Source organism: Anser cygnoides, chromosome 11 (genome assembly GCF_040182565.1).
Source record: "Anser cygnoides isolate HZ-2024a breed goose chromosome 11, Taihu_goose_T2T_genome, whole genome shotgun sequence".
NCBI classification, from domain to species: Eukaryota; Metazoa; Chordata; class Aves; order Anseriformes; family Anatidae; genus Anser; species Anser cygnoides.
In genome coordinates this window covers 7,458,437-7,481,078 of record NC_089883.1, presented here as the reverse complement: position 1 = coordinate 7,481,078, position 22,642 = coordinate 7,458,437, and the positions used below count along the sequence as shown (strand labels likewise).

Here is a 22,642-nt window from a genome sequence, read left to right as displayed (position 1 = left end):
ACTACAACAAAAATACAACTTCTTACAAGGAGAAAGCCCATTATTTCACTTCAGTTTCTAAAATCAGCCTCATCACATGAGCTCATGAAGAAATTAATATAATTTACTACATGGAAAGAATTCAGTTCTGTCCTAACAGCACTACTTATCTTGCCACAGCCAGTTATTTTTATTAATTGTGTTAACTTCTTTCAGTTTTCATGCATTTCTCAGTCTGTAGTTACTTGGTAGCCCAAGACCTATATTTTAACTACAAGGTGTCTCGGGCAAGGATCAGACTTTTCTTTTGTTTATACATTGCCTAATACAGTACCCACAGAGTCTTGAGACAGTGAGGCATTTTGGTGATGCAAATTGGTGAACAGGCATCATGACTGAAAAAACAATAGGGGAATTATAAGAACAAAAAAAACCAGGAAGGCTTGTCACTCAGGCACTCTCAGTCCCAGCTTTCAGGTCATCATAGGTAAAGCCAGAATAAAGTAGTTAATTAACCCAAAATGCTGCAGTATTTTATTACAAGGTATGTGAGTTTCACCCATAATGCTCTACCTATTTTTGACCTCTTCTTTCCTGCAGGGGGCTCCTCTTCCTGCTTGCCTTGCCCCAGGCTACATCATTCCCAGACATCCCCCACACAGGTACTCAACCAAATACCTTACTCACCCCTATAATTTTCCTGCTTGTTCCATTTTGTCCCTTAACCTTCAACTCTGTCGAGACTAACACAAAACACACCATTTATCCTAGTCCTGAAAACCCGTTCAATCTTCACCGGCAAAATAATTAGTAAGTGTTGTGGATAACATTTTAGAAGCTTTGAGAAAAACAAAAAGTATTCATTCAACCTACTGAAACTAAGTCCTGCACTTCTCTTCTTTGACTGTAATAACCAGGATGTATGTATATGGGATCAGTTTGCCATGTGGAAATGAGATACGTAGGTGAGAGAATCTCACATGAATCAAGCTCCAGGTCAAATGTAAGTTGAAGATGAGACTGATTTAGCATTTTTCTGAGACTCTGGAAAACTGCAGAAACAGCCTGAGACTCGGGCAGTTGATGTAAGTATCAGCCCTAAGCTTGTCAGAACTGCTTTACACCCCTGTTTTCTGATCCCTGAGACAAAGATAAAAGTTCCCATATGGCAGTGGGCAAGGCTAATCACTATTGTTTGTGCTATCAAGACAAGGTGTCTTCCTTCTAGGGAAGAGAATTCTGCACATGCCTTGTTTCTCTTCAGGCATCTAATTTAGAGATCTCACTTTTAACTGTTTCCTGAAGTTGGAGGCACATAACACATAGAACTAACATTAATTTAGAGACATTTAAAATGTGACACTAGTGGTTAAAGGTTAACAACATCAATACAGTTAACAGGAGGGGAACTGAGGAGAAGGGAAGCTACAAATTATTCATCAAAAATGCACTTACTTGTAGTAGCAGATATCATGGCCTGCTCGAAGCCAGTGAGGCCTGCCCAGGAGAGCTTCCTTCACTGAATACATAACGAGCTGCATGCCTGCATAAAACAAGATAGTTTCAAATGACATGACCTCCCCGGCTGGAAAAGGCAAGGATGGAGAGGAAAAGGGAAAACAAGAAGGATCATTATTTTGTCTGTGCTCTCTGCAGATAGCTTATGCAAAGTAAATACGTTTTCCTAAACCCCATGCTTGGTTCTGATGCAGCCATGTCAGTACAAAAAACACTGCCAGAAGTGAGCTGAATGGAGTTCATTAGAAAATAAATTATCCCTCTGGCCTTTGCAGAGGAGAGTTTCAAGCTGCTCTGTTTACAAGCAAACAGAAGAAGGGAGAAAAGAAAAGAATAAGAATCAACATATCAAACAGATCAGTGATTTGGCTAGTCCAGTATTTCATGCTTGGCTGCACCGTTATTGAATCCTTAAGCCTGCCACAACATTAGAGGCCTGTGGTGCACCTAGTAACACACCTTCAGAAAGCAACAAGCAAAACTAACCGTCCTAGAGTACAATTTTAAACTTTCCATTAGACCTAAATAATACTGGTTATGTTATAAATGCTGATAATGATACTATCTGTCTTTGTACCATATTATATCGGAAGATGACTTCTTCCTGACCTCCAAAATATTACCATTTCAGGCCCCGGGGTATGAGGCTCAGTCTGAACTGCGCACACATTTATTCCCAGCTCCGTGATGCCGGTCCATTTGCAGGCAGTTTTTCTATCAAATTCTTTCACACAACTGCCAGCCCCATTACCGGTACAGTACACCAGTGAAGCTCTCTGGACTGGGTGTCCCCAGCAAGGTGTGGGCAGCGCTGCAAGGAGAAACCAGACCGCCCCAGGTCAGTTCCGCTTGGTTCTGCAGCAGGCCTCACCACAGCCACAGCTAGGCCCGGCAGTGGCACTGGTGACTCCTCCGGGAAAACACAATTTAGAGAGGGTAAAACACACCCTTACAGATACTCCTGTCAGATATTTATGCACAACATAGTGCACAACCCTTCTCTTGACTGTTCTTGTGCCGTGAGGTGGTGGTACTTGAAAGTCATCCATCCTGATGATGTATTTCCATATGCATCCATTCAGTTTCCTGTCTTTGTTTAGGTTTCTCTGTTAATCTCCCCAGAGCTTTAAGAGCTGGCAAGTGTACTGGCAGCAATGCCTTTCCAGCTCACCTTTGGCTGTGGGGTAGCAGTAGCTAGCATACAGCTGGGAGTAACCTCTCAATTGCTGTTTTCTGAACCAGAGCCACGTACATAAGCCATCCTACATTTGGTTCCAGGACATGGGCCATAGTGAGCTGTGGGAGACACAAACCTGCCCAGAAGCCCAGTTCATTAGACAAGGAATACAAGGCTCAAGATCTACAATTCCGTAAACATTCTAAATTCCAGCTCCTGCCCTTCTCTGAGCACAAAGGCACATACACACTGAATTGCCTCAGAGCGGTGATTGATAGTGGTCTGCCATCTTAATTCAGTCCAAAAAGAAAAACAGCTTTTCCTCATGGAAACATTCAGTTTTAAAACACAAATCAGGCTTCTGAGAACAATATCAATATTTTCCAGGGTAGAATTTGTTGGTGGAAAAAAAGGAAGGAGGGAGTTGGACGCCACACTTCCTGACTTGCTTTGCTCATCATCACAACTGTTTCATGAAATATCCTTTTTCGCTGGTGTGAGAATTAGATAGTGCCATCTAACTGAGATCAAAAGGGAAGGGAAGAAAACAGACTAGTGACCAGGAGCTGTGAAGTATTGACACCCATTACACTTTGGCACTACATCATGACTGGAAGCTCCTAGTCTTACAGCATGGGCATTAGTACAGGAAAGTGTCAAGGAAATAAAGCAGGAAAGCAATATCTTGTACCCATAGTTTGTGTAAATATTGTGCATGTGCTGGAAAAGGCGGTGAGCCTTGCTCAGCCATACCAGATAAGCTAGAGCCTGAGTACCTTCTCAAAGCAGCGGAATCAAACCACAGACGAAATGCCTTAACAAGCCATACAAAACCAAGCCATGGCTTAACTTCATTACATTGGAAGGTATTTTCATATTTTTCTTCCAAATAAGTATTTTTCATTATACGCTTCAATGTGCAAATCATGTCCAATTTCAGATATACAAAATGAGGTGATAAATGCTGACAACAGCCAAAATAGCAGATTAACAAGTAACCTTCCACCAATAAAAGCCAGAATCTCTAACTATGGAGCCACCAGTGGCTGTATTGAAGGTGACAGTGGGTTTTGCAATGGGAAAGACCCCAAAGTACTTCATATTCAGACTGCTACCAGACACAGCACTTTTAATGGTGGTAATTCAGGGAAGCAGAATAAGATGACAACAAAAAAATTGTTTTCATTTGGGATCTATATGAATACTTGAACTCCAGCCCTTAGGGCTAAAGAGTAAGTGCCTTATAATTCATTATGCCATTCATCCAGACAGCTTCACAAATACAAGTGACAAGTCATTCCAGCTCCCAGTGCTATTTGTTTTAGGTACATTGATCCTGAGAGAGTTCCCCTTGTAATGCTGAAAGATGTATCCACAGAGCTTCAGAGGAATGCAGAGTCTGATATTAAGGACTTATTGAACATTCTGAGTCAGGTCTTGAGCTGGTGTAAATTAACACAGCTCCATGGAAACAAATTTTAAAAACAGCCTATGCCAGCTCAGAATTCAACCCACAATCTTCATACAGATAAAATAATTTCTCTACTAAAACAGGCATTGAAAGCTGGGATTTGTCCTGCCTATTTCTAAGCAATGCAACCTTTCTCCTTAACTATGGACTATGACAGGCGCTCAAAGACAGCTAGTTATTGATTTTTTATTTATTTTTTAAATCAGCAGAGGTTTTATGATGTTTGAAGACAGAGATGTCTTTCTGGATAAACCCAAGGAATCATGGATATTTAAGCATTACCCACATTTATTTAAATCTTAGAAGAGCTCTCCAGTCCTATTCTGCTCATTTAATCTCAGCAGATCCTTCTTCTCTCCTCTCCCAAACCCAGTGCCATTCCTTCTCGGTTCTGGTCACTAATCACAGAACAATGAATATTTTTTCCACAAATCCTCTCTCAATACTCAGTTCACTTCTCAGTCCTCTTGAGGATACAGAAAGGTCCTTTGTCAAATGTAAAATAACTCTTTCAGTGGATTTCAGGGCAAGTAAAATGAAACTTAAAGTCTCCCTTTTACTTATAGACATGGAAATTTTGAAACCTTTACAGCATGAAAAAGATATTAATGTGAACAGAAAAGTATCCCAATTCCCCAAAGACTCATACCATAATTAAACTGGCTATTGAACTTCTCACAGTTGATAATGTTGAAGCGGTAGGGAACTGCTAATTTCATGTCACGGACTTCGAAGTAGAACCACTGGTGATGCTGGTTGCTGTTCACATCTGCATTCATAATTAAGTCATACTCAAACCTGTTAAGGAAGACAAAGAAACAGTGTCCATGAACACCCAAATCTGCCACTGAACCTGCCAAGAAGAGCAGGCTGTACAAACAAACTCATTAATAACTTGTAAGAGCCAAAGAGCTCCATCAAACCAGCAGCACCCAAACACATCATGAAATATTCATCATATTTCAGTCACACAAAAACTTCCTGGGCTCTACTTTCTTCTTTTTCTTTCAGAACATATAAGTATTGGCAGGTGTCATAACTTCTGCATCATAAAACTTACTTCCTTAGCTGATCCTTTCAGAACCCAACAAAACTCCAGCATTTCATGCTGCAGACACAGCAGAAAGACTGGCTGGGACACAGCCACTGCAGGAGTACTTACTCACGCACTTGGATGGCTTTGCGAAGGTTTCCTGATTCAAACTTGGAGAAGAATGTCAGACAGCCTGGAGTGCCTGGGCTTGAGTGACTGCGGTAAATCAAAGCAAGGATACCTATAGCAGGTTGCTTCAAAGACAAGTCCTCCCCAGCACCCTTTGTATGCTAGTACAAGTAATTGTAAGTTTTTGTTCGTTTGTTTTTAATAAGCAAGACCCTTAGAAGTAGCAAGAGATGAGCAAATCCATAATCTTTCCATTCAATGCAGCATCCTCGAATCTGCTTAATAATTCTAAATCTTATCTCATTTTCCTTTCCCAATACTCACTTTTGTCCCAGTTCTTATTTACTTTCTTTATTCCAGTTACTTTCATGGCTGACTTATTCCCATTAGTTCATTAATTACACAAGGCAGCTCTATGCAAGCTTTCCATTTACTCTTCCCACATCTATATTGTTTCCTTCTCCTAAAGCTTGGAAATCCTTAAAATCATCTTGAACAACTTCACAATTCTGTTGTTCAGGGTTGAACACAACTCTGATGTACATTTTCAGAAGCCTTTAAATGTACCACACCTTTCAGGGTACATCTACAGCCTATGACACTGGCAGTACAGATGCTCAAATGCACTCTCAGCAGAAAGTCTGTTCAGCCTAGGTGTCACTTCAGGGTGGGGATAGACTGTTTGGATTCATAGCTACACTTCCAAGCGCTAACCTGTTTGTCTACTCTAAATCAGCACGTGCAGTGCAGACATATCCAGGGGCACCATGCAGTCCCTTTGGTTTGTTGATTTTCTTATTCTGTCAAAAAAGTTTTGAGGCTCTCTTGGACCAATATACTGGACTTCCAAAATAAATCCTTTCCCCAGGGCCATGTACCAGGAACCTACTCTTCCATTAGATGTTTCATGTTGGGCTTTACCTCCTAGGTCACTTCTTGTATACCTTTATCTGAAGTAAATCAGGTAAACCATGTACTGAACTCCCTTCTTAACCCAGAACTGACTGTGCCCCTTAGCTGCAGCATTCAGTTTATGTTACCGACCTGGGCTCATCTAGATCATAAACAGTTCTGCCTATCACATCACATGGCTGGATTAAGCGGCGAACATCATCCAGTATTTTGTCCCTACAAAAAAAAAAAAATAATAATAATAATTGTAAGGACACTGTGAGAAGTCTCAGTACATGGTAGTCTTCTAGAAGAAATATGAAGAGGCTTAGGAAATTCTTTTGAAGGACTGGTAAGAAAGAGGATTTCCATGTGCTAATTCCAGGTGAACATCATCTGTATTTATTTAACCAAGAGAAAGCTCCTACTCCATTCCCATTACCACAGGTTTCCTTTTGGATTAAATGACTGATTCTGTACAAATTTTATTCTCTGCGGTATTCTGTCAAGTCTGATTTATCCCCAGTTCTTCCCAGTCAATCTCAATCTTCCAACTAGCCAGCCTTGCCCCGTGAGAAAATACCCTCTGTAAACTGTAGACCTAGTAAGGCTGTCTCACCATGAATCTTGACTCCAAATGAGGCTAATTTCTACTCTTTATTAAACTGAGGTTCTCTGATTCCAAAAGAAGTTTAGATGTGAAATGCCAGAAGTACTTTCTGACCTTTGCAGCAATCATGTTATGCCCTGAAGCATGATATGATGATTTCCATTTTAGCTGTATAGTTACACATGTTATTATAACCATAAAAACAAAGCTTTTAGAGCAACAGTGCAAGGAGATGGTAGAATGAATTTGCCTCTAAATAAGACTTTTAAATTTTATATTTTCGGCAGAAAGAATTCTCTCTCTAGAGGTCAGAAATTAGTAGTCTTCACAAATTCCATTTGGTTACTGTTGATCAACTCTGAAGTTTAGCTCAGAGCCCTGATGTTCAGTCTCTGTTGTCTGGTAATAAATCCCTATGCTGCTAAAAAGAAATGTGAGGTCATTGCATGCAGCCACACATGGAACAGAAGAAAAAAAAAAAGAAAAAAAAAAACTGTTGTTATAGGAAGAATTTTCTTTCTCAGCACAGCTTCAAAACACAGCTTTCCCCTCCATTGTAACCTGAAATGACATGAGAACAACAGAAACCTCTAGCAACGTGCCAGAGGGAAGACTTGTTTTCTTTCTTGCTGCATGTTGCATGCCATATATGTTGTCTTTTCCTAGAATTCTGAGCAGCAGGGAAGGAAAGCAACCAACTTGCCTTGTCCCGCCTGCTGCTCTCTGGCTCACGGAGGACTTTCCAGAGCAGTGGTTGCTTATACCCTTCACCACAAACAGGTGCATGTGCAAGAGGAGGAGAAGCAGCTTCTGGAGGACCCCATGAAGCAAGCAGAGAGCAAGAGACTCAGCAAGGAGGGACACAGCAGCAGAAGGGTTGACAGTAAGATTCCCGACAATAACCTGACATAGACACACAGATCTAAGGTGACAGAAAGGATTTTTCCTCAAAGAACAAGAGGGAACCTTTTGTTGCATGCACTAAAGGTGTCTGGATTAGAAGACTGAAGGTTAAAAAAATAATAATAATTTTTAAAAAAAGTATCCTGAAAGGACAGTCTTCTGTCTTTCCAAAGTGAACTTTTTCCCATTTGTGGGAAACAAATTTCCTTTCTTCAAGAATAAAACCTAAATGAAAGCATCCTGCTCTGTGGCCTATCTCCTTGTGGCAAACGGTCCAAAACTTGTTCTATAACTTCCTAAGAAATTCAGAAATGTGACAGTCAAAACCTAATTATATTAAAGCACAATCACCTTTGAACCCCATACTGCCGCTCCAACACAGGCTTGCCACAAGGCGGTGGCTGGTGACCCCAGAAATCAGGGAATGCCAAGTCTTTGTAGGCTGGTGTGGACTTGATACATTTTGCCCTGGCTACATAGAAGTGAGGGTTATGGAACGGGATGTTCTCTTGGTGCTCCTCCAGAAGGTTTGTCACTATGTCTGAGGTCTCCAGTCTCTCTTCAGAACTAGGATCAGTTGAAGCCTCACATTCAGGATTAAATATTTTTTTGTACCAAGCATCCTCTTTTGGGAGAGGACGCAGAGTAAACACATGACTTTTGGCTGGATTTTCCTTTTCACAGGAGCCTGTATTTTGGACAGTTTCTATACCGTCTCTCTCTTCATCAATTATATCCCGTCTGCATTTCTCTTTCTTTGTCCAGGTCTGCAGTGGAACTTTGAAATTCTTCTCTCCTGGATCTGGTCCTGCCTCTGTGACGCTTTGGTTCCTCCATCTGTAGTTTGGATGTTTCACAGAATTGTCACTTGGAATGAAATGAGAAGGAGTGGAGGGAAGATTCTCAGTCCTGTCCTCCAAGCTCTTGTCTTCTTCAGACTCTGATTCAAGCTCCTTTAAATTTAAAAAGTAGAAGAAATTAAAAGAAACTAAAGACAGATTGTTCCTCCTTCCAGAGGAATCATTTCAAGGAAGAAAGAAAATACTTACAAATCTCCCAGAACTGTACTTATCCAATAAGACATCCAAAGTAAACTCAGCCCATGGACCACCTGCCAGAATTTCTCTATCCACAAAGCTGTATCAGCAGTAGTCCTCAGAATATAAAGAGGATCGGACTGAGTCATCTAGATGAGTCATCGCCAAACAAAACCAATTGTTCTAACAAATTAGGGAAGATAATTCACAAAAGGCTGCCTTCCTTACAGCAGGCTAAAGGAGGTTAATCTGTCATGCAAAACTCCACCCCTGCCTTTACGCAAGAGTATAATTTAAACCTATTTAATTACTTATGGTCATAATAAATGTAACAGCATCATATGTATAGGTGATACATTAAGACAATGGTCCTTTCCAGATTCATATTTGAATCATAGCTTTGAGCTCTCCTAAATTCTCTGAGACTTTTAACGAGTGCAACGCCCTTCTTCATTTCTTGTCCCAAACTGCAATAGAGCAATGATTTGAACCATGCATTTCACTCAGTGGCAATGCAATCTTCTCCATCACTTCCTTCAAACCACTAGTTGACAGCGTTTATTTTCCACATCTCATTCTGATCTTGATATTGCTGTTGAAACTGCCAGCAAAGATACAAATTATTATCTGACAGATTTCTCATGTGGCAATTGATTCAGTAGCACTTAGTTAATCCATATCCAGCCAAACGTGCGCTAAACAACATCACTCCCTTTCTATCAGTCTTGATTCAGGCCAATAAGCTGCAACAAAAAGTCTTATTTTTTTTTCCTCCAGTCCCATGAGACACCTAGGTTTCCTTTTGCAATAGTCTTCTGGTTCTCTCTTGTCGTTACTCCCTTTCAAGTATTGCTTAACCTCTTGAGCATTCAGAAGTAAAGGAAGGCATGCTATAATTGTACCTGAAAATTATGGAAAAGTTCTAGGCACATTGCTTCGTATTGTCCAAGCTCTTCCTCTGGCCGGTCAAGTACTGGCCTTGACCTCAATTTGTTAACATCTGTCTCCAAGTCATAATCCTATAAAAACAGAATTTAAAAAGTACATATATTGAACATGTCCCACAAAATGACTGCAAAAGTATTATTCTGCATAACATTCTCTGTTTCTAATGACACCGTATGTTTTACAACCATTTCTCCCATACTCATGAAGGTTGTTGAAGTCAATTCATGGAATGGAAAATAGAGGCACAAGAGTAGAGGCTAGATGGTGAAAAAGAGGAATTTGATGCTTTAATATTCAAGTACCTACCTACAAGTAGCGTTAAAAACCCAAAAACTTAGTTTCCAAAAAGTATGTAAGACCCACTCACTGAAACTTGAACCTATTTATAAGCAGCTCAGCTTGAGAGGTTCCAAAATAAGAGACACCAACTGCCACTAATTCTTTTCAAGCGTATCAACCATTCTCTTTATGTCGTGAAAACCAAGTATATTATTCCAGGGATAAATGGTAATATTTTTGTTCAAAGAAATGATAATTTTAAAAAAATCTATTTACCAAGAAAATTACCAAAATATATCAAAGGAAAAAAACGGCCTCCCAGGCTACTTCTACCTTTGATATAGATAACCAAATGGTGTCTCTGAGCACCTCCTGATCAAACAGAAAGGCCCACCTCAGTATCACTGAGCTTGCAGAAACCAATTGCTCATATTTTATGTTTCTGTCTCAATTCTATTAATAACAATCTTTGAAACTCTTGCCCAATCCGTCTTCTATGCTCTCCATCTTTTTTTTTTTTAATTTTTATATATGAAAAAACACTTTTAGATATTATCAGTGAAGCAGGGATAAGAATTGTATCTGAAACTTTTACATTCAAAAGCAACTGTAGAGGATCAAATTGATGTGCAAGCCCCTCCATATCAGATTCCAGAACCAAAAAGAAGCTGTGCCAAGCATTCCATCATTGCTTAAGTAACGAGGAAAAGATGAGGCAAGAATGAAAGATGGAGACATGACGTTATCGAATGGTCATTACAATACAGGATTATTTTAATAATTCAGCATGCATTCGTAAGTGTGCACCACCAAATGCTAGCAAAGAACTTATTCACTCCTGATAAATAGTTTCTGAACAGTTTCTGAACAGTTTCTGAAGCTGTTATCAGATTTATTTTTTTCCCCTGAATGCAAAAATGTCTATGGAGTTTCAAACCCTGAGGCACAGCTGTACTCAGAGCAGTTTGAACTGTTTTTTGGGCATAGTTGAAAGGGCAGTGAGAGCCTCTAAGCATCTCAGGTCAAAGTACATGAGGTCAATTCTAAAGGATTTACCATCAACAACATAACGCAGAAAAAACTTCAAACTTGATGTAGATCTGTTTTTGAGGTGGTAATTTTGATTTTTGTAGAATTGTATGAACAGTCACTGCTGGAAGTGTAGAGCCAAGTTTGTTTGTTTGGTATTACCCAGTATGCGTGGCTAGCTACAGACATGTTTGTAAACCATCTTAGTACCAGGAAATGCTGTGCAAATGATATCTCATACAAAAAGGTGATCTGAAAGTTCATTATTCATTCCCTTCTTGTTTTCCCTTTAGAAAGATTTGTCATGGGAGATGTATGACCAGCACACCCAACAAATAGTACTTAAAACTCATTCAGAGTAAACTTAGGCAAAAACAAACAAAACACTGCTCACTTCTACTCAGTAAATCCTTGTGAATAATGAAACAGAAGAGAGACATATAGGCTCTGTTTCTGAATGAATAACTAATTAAAGAAGGAGATAAATTCACAATAAACCTTATTCCTAATGAGCATCTTGACAAGCTCTAATATCTATCTGTTATCTATAGATAACAGACAGGAAAGTTAGGACACTATGGTGTGAACTAATGGTATTGTTTTATTTTGTTTCTGTTTTTACTTTTCTCAGTGGGTGACATATCAGTTTAATACTTGAAGAGAAAAAGAGGGCAACTAATGATATAGCTCTTCCACAGAAGTCTCAATCACATCTAATTAGACTTCATTTCATTTGCAACTTCATTTCTTTTGTTTTCCTTCCCCAAACACTTTCTGTGGACAAGACTTACTAGCAGCATTCACTCATTCACATTTGTGTATGAGCTTGTATGTATCTTCAGAACAGAAGTTTGTACTCATCCTCAGCTGATGGTTGTTTTTTGTTGTTGTTGTTTTTGCCAGTTAGACCATGTCAGAGAACGCAAAGGGAAAAATAAGTATTGAATATTTCATTTTATATTTGTTTTTTGTGCAGCAGCAAATAAAGAAGGAATCTAAGTTCAAATGCCCCAGGTGTGGCCTAAAACATTTAACCTTTTTCTTAGGATAGGTGAATACAGCAAATATGCTCTGATATGGGAAGAAAATGAAGGTTAGTGTTTCCTGGGTGATAATTCATTTATCCTCTACTGAGGATGATTTACACTTAGAGAAATCAAAGATCACTCATTTATGCCTGACTGTGCATGTGATACTAACAGTCACTGCGCAGTCTCAGGAATACAGAAGTCACCAAACCTGTACCTGGGGTCACAAGCGTGACAATTAATACAATAAACATGGGGGGCTCTTCAGTGAAAGGCAGTCCTTTCTCTTCGTTCAAGTATTCTTCTTTTATTATTCATACAGTGTACTTTATGAGACTACATACATATCTACATTCTCTGCTTATATGGTTTATCAGAATATCAAAATAGACAATGAAATGTTTTATTTTGCAGTATACAGATGATAAAGGAAATTGTTGTTTATATACCTACTTCCTCCTTACTCTCCACGTCGCCTTTATCCAGGTCTTTTTCTACCTCTTCCTCTCCATCACTTTCATAGTCATCTGCAGAAACAAAAAAGAGGTAGAGCCAAAAGGGTTCAGTCTAATATCCCTCTCAGGCCCTCCAGAGAAATATGAGCAGTCTCTCACATGCGTGGCTCACAAGCCTTCCAACTATAACCCATCACAACCTTGATTAAAGCAGATCCCATTTGTTAATCTAGTATAAATGAATTTGGCACTAAATCTCCCTGTTTTTAAAGCTCTATTCTCTTGGAATCAAGCACTGCCTTTCAAAACCATGAAAATATCACCGCGATATGGATCCAACTCATATTACAAAGCAATAGAGATTTTCTGCTTGGCTGCAGTGATATTACAGGATGGTCTTAATCCATGTTATCTAGATTAGGGTGTTTTACTGTTATCATCATTATAGTATCTGAGCATCTTCCATGTGAAACTGAAAACAACAGAGAAATTGCTTGTGTGTGTCATGGAGTTTGCTGTCTCTGTTTCTTTGGAGTGGCTGTCCTGCCTATGCCTGAGTTCTTATTTTCATCAAGTGCTGAAACATATCATTTACTCAAGCAATTTGCCTGCTATCTGCTTGTATTTTAGAAAGGAGAAAGGATCATACTTCCCACGATTCTTTACTGAAATAGTTGCAGGGCAGCATTATCCCCACAGTCATGCTCAGGTCATCCCCACAGTCATGCTCTTCCCTCTCTGTTGTTGTTGTTATGGAGCAATGGCATTTCCAGCCTCTGCCATACCCTACCTGTTCTGTTATTATTTTGGATCATAGAATAGTTTATTTTATTTTATATTTATTTTTATATTTATATTTATTTTATTTTCCTTGGTCCTTTCAATCTTCTCTGATTTGTTCTCCTAACAGAATCTCCAAGCCTCAAGACGACGTGGAATTAGTTTCATCCCTGCTGAGCGCCACTGTAGGCCACCAGACTAATTTTAATTACAAAACTCAGGACTATGCTGCCAAGGCTCCCTTCCCCAGATCCCACATTTAATTCTTATGTCATGCTCCTTTTCCTCCTACCAAAAGCACCCTTCAGCAATTTACCTTCAAATCCCACACACGGAGGTTCAGTCTTGACATTCCCAGGAAGAGGGAAGGAATAGGAACTTCTTACTGACACCACAGGCAGAGGCTCCTTGGGGTAGCACTTTCTTAGAATCTGAGTCACAGTGGTTACGATAGGATCCAGATTTTTGCAAGACAAACAGTCCTGTGAACCAAAGGAAAGCAATGTTAAGAACTGGTTGTTTCTTACTATCGTTCTGCCTACTGCACATGATCTCCAAGAGATGTTCTTCTGATCAGAACATGCATTTGTGATACGTTTTCATCTTCTTCTTATGTTATTTGTTTGTTTTTGTTGTTTTTTTGATTTTTTTTTTTGAGGTTGGGGGAGGGCATGGAAGCTTAAAACTGGTAGGTGCACTACTCAGAAAACCATTCATATTTCCCCCCAGTACAGCACATCTATTGTATCTATACAGCCTCCATCAGATTGATGAGTCTATGCAGCATCCTTCTGAAATTCACAGCTTATACCACGCTTATGAGCATGCTGATATCTTTATCAAGTTGGAACCATGGCTTAGCCCACCAGAACAGGAATGTAATTCAAACAGCATGAATGCGCTATAAGGCGAAAAAGAAATATTAATACAATAATTCTAATACCATTTAAAAGTGTTCGCCTCTCTTCAGCACAGTTAAGTGGAACAGACAAAAGGGCAGAGTAGACACTTTGGGCCACTGTCTCACAGACCATAGTTAGGACACTGGCTAGAGAAGAAAAACTCAGCAGAGCAAGGAATGGGCCAGAAGAACAAAGTGCTTCTTAATAAGCAAGAACAGGAAAATTGCTGTGTTGATTTTTTATTTTTTTCTCCAGGATTTTATTCTGTTTTCTCATGTATGATTGAACAGCATTAAAAGATTCAGTGGGATTAACCAGGATTCCTGTAGGGAGACTAGAAAAATCATCTACTGACATGCTTACAAGACTCACTACAAGAATCTTAATACATATTTCTAGATCTCTGGCTGTTATGAACAAGGGTGAGAGAATAGACAATTTTGAAAGATCTCCAATGAAAGTCCTATTGTGGCTAGAGAAAAAGACCAAGGACAAATGTTTTCTACTTCCAGCTCTTCAATTTATTCACTCTTTCATATGGTGCTTGGGTGCCTTAGTTTGCTCATTATTGAGAGAAAGATAACAAAAGTTTGTCTGCACTTGGGAACAGAATAAATCTTGACTCTAGTTTACTATACTACATAGTTTACAAGCCATATCTTACTAACTAAAAATGTTCTGTTTTTACTAGAACACAAGACTGTAAATGACTGCCTTGGGCTAGCCATCTTTACTTATTTCAAAGTGAATTGAGCAAGTCAAGAGCAAGACGTTCATACTGACAATGAATTTCCACACGTGGAGTTATTCAAGAATACTGTTTTGAAAGTCATTTTTCTGTATAGCAAATTAACTTACAAATGTAAACAAGCCTCCAGATACCTTACAGGGAATCTGTGGGGCTGCTTTCATTACTGATCATAAATTGCTCTGAGATTCCAAGATAACATGGTTTACGGGTGACTGCAAAGTGTTGCATCACTGTATTAGAAAGCATTTTTTATTTTGACAACTGAGAAATAGAGAGGAGGTTGTTTTGTATGTGTGCAAACTCTCCCATTTACTTTGTAGTAGAATATTGTGAATGAGGAAAAAGTGAATCCTCAGCTCTGAAACCTCATGTAAAGCTAACCTGAATTCACAGGATCTGCTTTTCAGCATCTGCAGTTAATCTTTCCACCTTTGATGCTGTAATGTTCTTACCAAGATACTATGATATGTATGTGATATATGCAAAAAAAAAAAAAGTCTTCAATATTACACTAAGTCAAAAGTTATGATACCAGATGATACCAGGAATACAGAGGGGGGTATAGAGTAAAGAAGAACATGAGTGACATCTCATATGGCTGCCAGACTCCTCCTGATGCCTCGTATCTTGGAGAGACACTGTAAGACTGACAGTATGCCAAAGATAAAAGGAGAGAAGGTTGAGCTTTGAATCTATTAACCTTGATAATTCCTCTTCCAAGATCAACCTATTAGCACACAGTAGAAAAGAGTAACTGGGGGCCCCTGAAGCTGTCATTTCTGCTCCACTTCTAACCTTGGGAAGGATTAGTGTTCTCAGTGTTCACTGGATACTTAGTATGTCATTTCCTGTTCATTTGCCCAATGTGACCCCATGTTTGCACTTTTTGTGGTGTTGCTCCTAGGCTGAGCTATCAGGAGATGTTAGCTCAGAAAGGAACAAGGGCTGTAGAAAGCACTTGAGAGGGAATAAGCTGACATCTACCTTCAAGCAGCCATTGCCATGCACCCTACTGAAGTTTCTGCAGACCAGGGATTCTCCATAAAAAGAGTCCGTACTCCCTGCAAGCTCTGCTGACTGTGGTCACCTGAAGGGAAGGTGGGAAAAAAAGCCTGCCATCCTATCATCTACTGCTGGTAAGAAGTATATTTGTCACAGGAGAACAGTTCTCAATAGCGATAGAAACAGTGGAAGAGGAGATACACAGGATATGAAGGCAATGAATTTTCTAGAAAAGGGGACAGGTTTTTCATCCTGTATGTGATGGTTCTGAAGGGAGATAATACACTGGCCATCAAGAATGACAATGAAAACACTCCTTGTGGAATCACATGGGTCAAGAACTAAAGGATTCTCTGTGCAGGACTTCTCCAAAGGAGGCTAAGGAAGTAAGCTCAGGACTATATCATCTTTCTTTACGGACCTACAATGTCTTTCCCAAGATTAAAATTGGGCCTCTGTAAAAGCAGTTCATGCACTTTGGAAGTTTAACAGTTGGACTTGATGATCTTAGGAGTCCTCTCCAACCTAAATGATTCTATGTTCATCATTTACAAGAGTCTGACTAAATCAACACTCCTTCATGGAAAAAGTGATTCAGTGCAGTTATCCATCTGAATACCCAGAAAGAACTATGTCACAAAACCCCTCAAAAACTCTTCTGTGGAGACTGCACTGTGCTTCAGGAGAGGCTGTCCAAGCAGACAGCAGGATCCACAAGGGAGGAGGAAAAAAATCATTAAAGAGTGAACTACAATTTCTGTGAGGCTCAGCAGAGATTAAAATTAGTTGTAAACTGAAACATTTTCATTTGACTGAAAATTGTTAATACTTTTTATTTAGACATTATCATTTTTTTTTTCATAAATGTTATACAAATCCAGAATAAGACCAGCACTCCCTGCAGGACGAAATGTCTGGTTTTCAATAGAACTCTACACAGTGAGATAGGACCCAGCACTATCTACCAATCCATCTCACTTAAGCACAGGAGCACCATTTACCTGCACACTCGTGAAGAGAATCTCCATACCTCGGGAACCAAGGAAAGTCTCCCTGCCCAGCTGGATGTTGGTGATGTGCTTTAGGCAGAGCAGGAGACCCCTACGAATATAGATGTAGTTGTTGGAGACGTCATTTTGATGCCAGTCTTGATAGAGTCTCAGCAATCCACCCAGGTAGCCTCTGTTCACTGCCCGTCGGCTGTTAGATTCTGAAATCAAAGAAAAAAGGCTGACAGAAAAGGCTGAAACTCTCTCGACTACTCATTTTGTTTGATAACCATATGGCTACTCGGTGCTTAGAAACTCAGATTTTTACAGCTCCTCTTTCTCACCTAATGGACACAACTAATTATCTTGTTTTGTTAGAGAGTTTAAGATGTTCTTTGTTAAGTATGAGCTAGGTTCTTGGAATTGTACAGAAATGTCTTCTGTCTAGGTGGAAACAATTGCTCAGAACCCTAGAGAACAAAAGTTTTCCTTTAAGCAAACCAGGGCTGGCATAGGCACAGAGCTCTTATCTCCTTCCAAGTGCTAACAAACCTAATCCAGATCACAGCACCATAAGCATTTCCAAAATTAAGGAAGATCCCGAGGACTGAAAAAAGCTAAACAATAAGATTAGTTGACAGCCCATCATATAGTCTTCGTATAGCAGTGTATTTCAGTCCAGACAAAACACCTTGATGAGATCAACAAAGATCAGAGATCAGGTCTTGCAGCTGTACTGTCACAGCCAGTGAAATTATATTTAACTTCTAAACCCATCCCACACATACATGTATAGTGAAAGCCATGAGTCAACTGATGCTGGACAATCATAGCCCTTCTCCTAAAATCATGAGGCTAGATAAAACCCACAGTATTTAAAAGTTAACAAAACACCAACATGAACAACAGCAGTTTGGGCTTCTTTTCCATTTCTTTATGGTTCTGAAAAAGTTTTAAGTAATGTTCAGATCACGCTTTAAAGGTTTTACTTCACAAAGATGAAATATATATATATTTTTTTTTTTAAATAAAAGGTAGTTTTATAAAAATATAAGAGGAAAGATGCAACGTTCTCTTAATTGTGTAGCTTCAGGATATGGGGCTCTGAGAAGATTACAAAACTTGTGATAAAATATAAGTTCTTCCACATGACTACTCTAAAGCACATCCCTTCACCCACAGTGCCCCCTTCCCAGCCCCACAGGACGAACATGAAGCCATACCAGACTCTAGGATCCCATCCTTCAAACCTACCCTGCCTAAACATACTTTCCCAACCGGTCCTGACACTCTTCACTGTGACACATATTAGAAGCTGTCAGAAGCTCGCTAATCAACCAAGGGGCCAGGCAGCATATGCAAGACTGGAGCTCAGCTCCTTGAATACCGATCAGCATTTGCAGCTCACAACAGATGGCTCTTGGTATGGATTCTCCAGAGCTAGTAGGCTCCAATTCATTTCCAGTTCATTAAACAGAGTGCCAGAACCTCTCACACCTGGAACATTAAAGTCATCAGTGAAGATTTACAGGACAGGAGAAGAGAAAACAGAAAGGGGTAAGATTCTGGATGAAGAAAATCAGTAAAAAGAGAAGCCATGGAGAGAATAACGAGAAAGCAGCTAGGAGGCAGCAGACCTCAATCCCAGCAATGATATGTGAAAATATTGGAAAGGGAAAGGAAGATATGTGAAGTCACCTCAATTTGCTCTCCACAGTACGTCGCAAACTTTACCTCGAGATGATATTGGAGGGCCTACCTGTTCTCACCCTGCATTTTTTTCTCTACCTTTGCCGTCACAAGGCAGAAAACAAATGGTGTTCCAGACCAGCAAAAGTCTGCTAACTTATTGTAATCCTGCTTTGCATCTTCACACCATCCTGTTGATGCTGACACGCAGCTGCACTGACCTGCAGGTCCCACAGGTATTCCTTTCTTATACCTTATGCACAGCCATGCCAGATACCTCCACTGCGGTCCACATCCCTCTGTAGCACTTTATCCCCCTTTTAACTTTCTCACACTCTCTCTACCAGTACAACCTGTATTTTGGGGCTCAGTGGTGGTTAGCATGTAGGTCATCCTTTTCCTTTGACCTTCACTCTGTTTCTTGTTTCTATTTGTCTTTCTGCTAGAACACTTTAATTGCTTGAGAATCCCTTATCAATCCCAATGATTTTATTCATGATTTCCTGTAATCCTCAACCGGCTGTCATGTTTACTAACCTGTAGGATGACCTGCCCCTTAAATCAGTCAATCTTCCTTGAAGAATTATTCAGAGAGCTCTGTAAAAGTTGATAAGTATATAAAACATGACAAGAAGAGTCAGGCAGTGCAAGGTAGGGACAGTTTAGATCAGGCTCAGACCCTCCCTTAACTGTTCAGAGGCAGATGAAATTGGACTAGATTTAAGGATTTACAGCTCCTGGCATTCACCACTTGAAGTCCAAGTTTTCTGTGTCAATGTTAATAGGGTGAGGGAAATATCGGAAAGCACCATGCGTAGTGCTGCTTGGGGAAGTTAAATAGAATTCTATTGTAGATAGAATAAATAGATAGAAAGTGTGTTTGTGAGGTTTTCCTCTATTTCAGGTAAAAATTTCACATTTGGATTCTAGCTCCATGGGGGGCAGAAAACAACTGTCCCATTGCTTATCAGTCTTATCGTTGGATGAAAAGCACAGAGAAAGCTGAGTAAGACAGTTTTATTTGTTTCCCTCATTTTTTCCATATAGCTTTTAAGAACAAAACAGTCACTTTGAAAAGTGAAGCTGAGGCAGTCTGTTCTGCAAGGAGATGGGAGAGGCAGGACTATGGTTCCCTCAGCACTTTGATCAGAGGCAATGAGAATTACTTAACTGAAAGGGCAAGAAAGCATTCATTTTGTTTCTCTGTCTCATTCCATTGATTCTCTTCTGCTCTCCTGTGTTTTCAGTGTTTTTTTCTTCCAGATTTTTTCAGTTGTATAGTCAATAAAGTAGCAAATAAATGAAGGAGGAAGTATGCCAAGATCTCCAGAAGGCAGAATGGAAAAAGGAGGCCTCCCCACCTGTCTGTGTCTGTTGGTGCCTCCATCCATGGATCCACCTGCTTGTGTATCTGTCTATATATTGGCACAAATACAGATGGTGGAAATGAATCATACAGGTACAAGCGGCACTGCACAGATTTGTAGGCAGCAAGAACTCAGCCCTCCTGGAGCGAATATGCATGATCCATGTGGTTAAGTGGTAAAACATCCTATGACTTTTTGACCCTTTTTGTTTGGTTGATTTTTTTATTTATTTTTTTTTTTAAGTCTATTACCTTTTTGGGTCTGGCAAGTATGTTCAGTCAAAACGGAAGTTCTCCTTCTGGGGAACTTACAGGAGTGCCCAGGCATGACACTTCATATTTTAATTCATGCTTGGTTGGTCAGGCTTATGGCATCCCTGAGAACAGGTTAGTCTTCACCACCTTCCCCTAACCTGCCACTCACATACTGTTTTCTTTACAGGAGTTTCAGTTCTACCCACTGATACCTGGACAGGCAATATGAAAACACACATTGTGGTCTTAAATTCACCGCACATCCAGAATTGATCATCCCCTTTGACTTCCAGGGCAGTGCTGTTAACCATTGAAAATAATTGTGTTGTGATGACAGAGTAGCTGGCCTGAACAGTCTGTTACGTTAGCTAAAAGCATGTAACATAGATGCACAGCCAGTATGTGGACATACCAAACAGAGATGCACAAAGATTAACAAAGGGCTTACACTACAAAGAAATCCACAGTTTTGAAAGAATTTTGATTTTGTGTTGAGGGTCAAGGACAGATTCTTAAGCCAGGGTTTGAACTTATGACTGACAGTGTTTTTCTGAACATTTCTGAAGCCTTTCCTTGTATCCCAGTCCCCTTTGAAGTGTTTGCCAGGAACGCAAGGACCACTGGAAAACATGCAGTATATTTAATCACAAAACTGAATTACAGTCATCCGGAAATATGATGAGCAATGCACTGCTTACCAGGCAGAACAAAGAGATATTTATCTTTCTGTCTATCTATTTAAATCTTTGTTGATGCCACTCAGCTGATTCATTATGCCAAGAGAATACATTGCTACGGTTTGGAGATAAAAATGCTCTGCTAGATTAACCCCATGGCCCCTAAGGGAGTGAAAGGAGTAAGAAAATCTCCAGTTCCCTTACTCTGCTCCACATATTCTATCTTGGGAACAAAACTGTGAATAAAAAATGCAAAACACCTCCTACAGCTAAGTGAAAACATCTATTGTATTCTGTCATTGTGAGACCACTTTTGCTGGAGACAAACATTAGGGTTCCCTATGAAAATCAAATTTATTGTCCTCAGATGAACCCAGTCACCCATCAAGTGGTGGGATGAGTCCATACCCAGTGGGTTTTACAGTTCCTGCAGTTCCAGCAAGAAGCTGGTATTAGGTTCAGCTCTTTCAGAAGCCAAAAACTAATTATGCCCTGTAAGCTTCACAACCATCCTGAGATAGAATGCACTGGAGCATTTGGAACAGAAGTATCGCACTTGCACAAAGGTAGAGGTAGGATTTGCAAGCAAGTATAAATATTGTGTCTGCTTCTAGACCAGGAATCAGCCATGAGCTTAATATCAGTACAAGAACAATCCATTCTTTCTGCTCTGAATTTTTTTAGCTCCAGATACTGGCCAGTTTAGCAGCAATCATGCAAATTGTATCATGACATGATTCTTCTCTAATTGGCCTTTGTTGCATTATTCATATATAAAAATTAAGCAAGTCAGCCCCTTCTGAAATTTTTGAACTAACCCCAGAAGGAAAGTGACCTTCAAAAAGATCCTTTCCTCCTTTATTTTTCAGTTTCATAGCATCCTCTGGTTGTAACCCAACAGAAAGCCAGAAATCCAAAAAAAAATTAGCTCAAAATTTCCAGGTTGATTTTTCCTCAAAGTGGTTTGAAAGAGTACCAGGAAGGATACTAGAGTTTGGGAAACTTCCCCAGATTTGGCCACTGAATTTTCTGAAGCCTGATATTCACTAGAGGTACAAACACTGCCTATGCCAAGACACAGGCAGGAAGCAATCACTGCTAAGGATGTCAGAGACTAGTGTGGCTTTTATCAATTTACCTCCCATTACACCCACCCTCAGGAGCAAAACAGTGGGAAGTTGCCATGCACTGGGAGCTGAAGCAACCCTTTTTCTCTAGGGCACTGGATTAATTTCTGCCTGGGACATCTCTATGAATGAGCAGCAAATCCTGAAGAAGGAAATTTAAAGGTGGTTCAATTTCCCTCCTTCCCCATCAAGTGGCTCTTCTCAAAGAAGCTTAAAAACAGAATCAAGACTATCTGCATTCTGAAATTCAGGAAGAAAACAGTCACAGAACTTTCTAGAAAGTTATGAAATGAACTATTTGTAAATTTAACTCTGATCATGGTATCTTACAAATTGTGATGATAGGTTTGGGGCCAGACTAATAATGAAGTCTGAATCCACAGGTGGGAAATGAAGTCTTAAACTCATTGCAAGAAATGGGTACCTAGCAAAATACTAGGAGAGTCACTGATGGGGGGCTGTTAGCTATAGGAATTGACACGGTTTAAGCACAGGGCTACCCTGACTCACGATCAAAGACCTGTGTCAGTCTGTTGAAAAGCATTATGAATTTAGACAGAGGGTGCAGGCCTTTCAGAAATTGTAATATGCTTGTGTGCTAGAACATTGCTTTCTGT

At 39.8% G+C, this 22,642-nt stretch overlaps 1 protein-coding gene across 5 annotated transcripts in view; it reads right to left on the bottom strand.

Moving 5' to 3' along the window:
* The window catches only part of AGBL1 (AGBL carboxypeptidase 1), a 440,078-nt gene that overhangs the window by 369,415 nt on the left and 48,021 nt on the right, over positions 1–22,642 (bottom strand). For all 5 annotated transcript variants that reach the window (XR_010834249.1, XR_007166158.2, XM_067003867.1 and 2 more), the window contains 9 exons: positions 16,924–17,132; positions 13,584–13,749; positions 12,486–12,559; positions 9,651–9,767; positions 8,063–8,664; positions 6,352–6,435; positions 5,308–5,394; positions 4,795–4,943; positions 1,435–1,522 (listed from right to left, as the gene is read on the bottom strand). Coding sequence is in view for 3 of the 5 variants with exons in the window: in XM_067003867.1 (XP_066859968.1) it covers positions 1,435–1,522; positions 4,795–4,943; positions 5,308–5,394; positions 6,352–6,435; positions 8,063–8,664; positions 9,651–9,767; positions 12,486–12,559; positions 13,584–13,749; positions 16,924–17,132 (1,576 nt within the window). In the remaining 2 variants the exon portion in view is untranslated. The remainder of the gene's footprint in view (positions 1–1,434; positions 1,523–4,794; positions 4,944–5,307; positions 5,395–6,351; positions 6,436–8,062; positions 8,665–9,650; positions 9,768–12,485; positions 12,560–13,583; positions 13,750–16,923; positions 17,133–22,642) is intronic.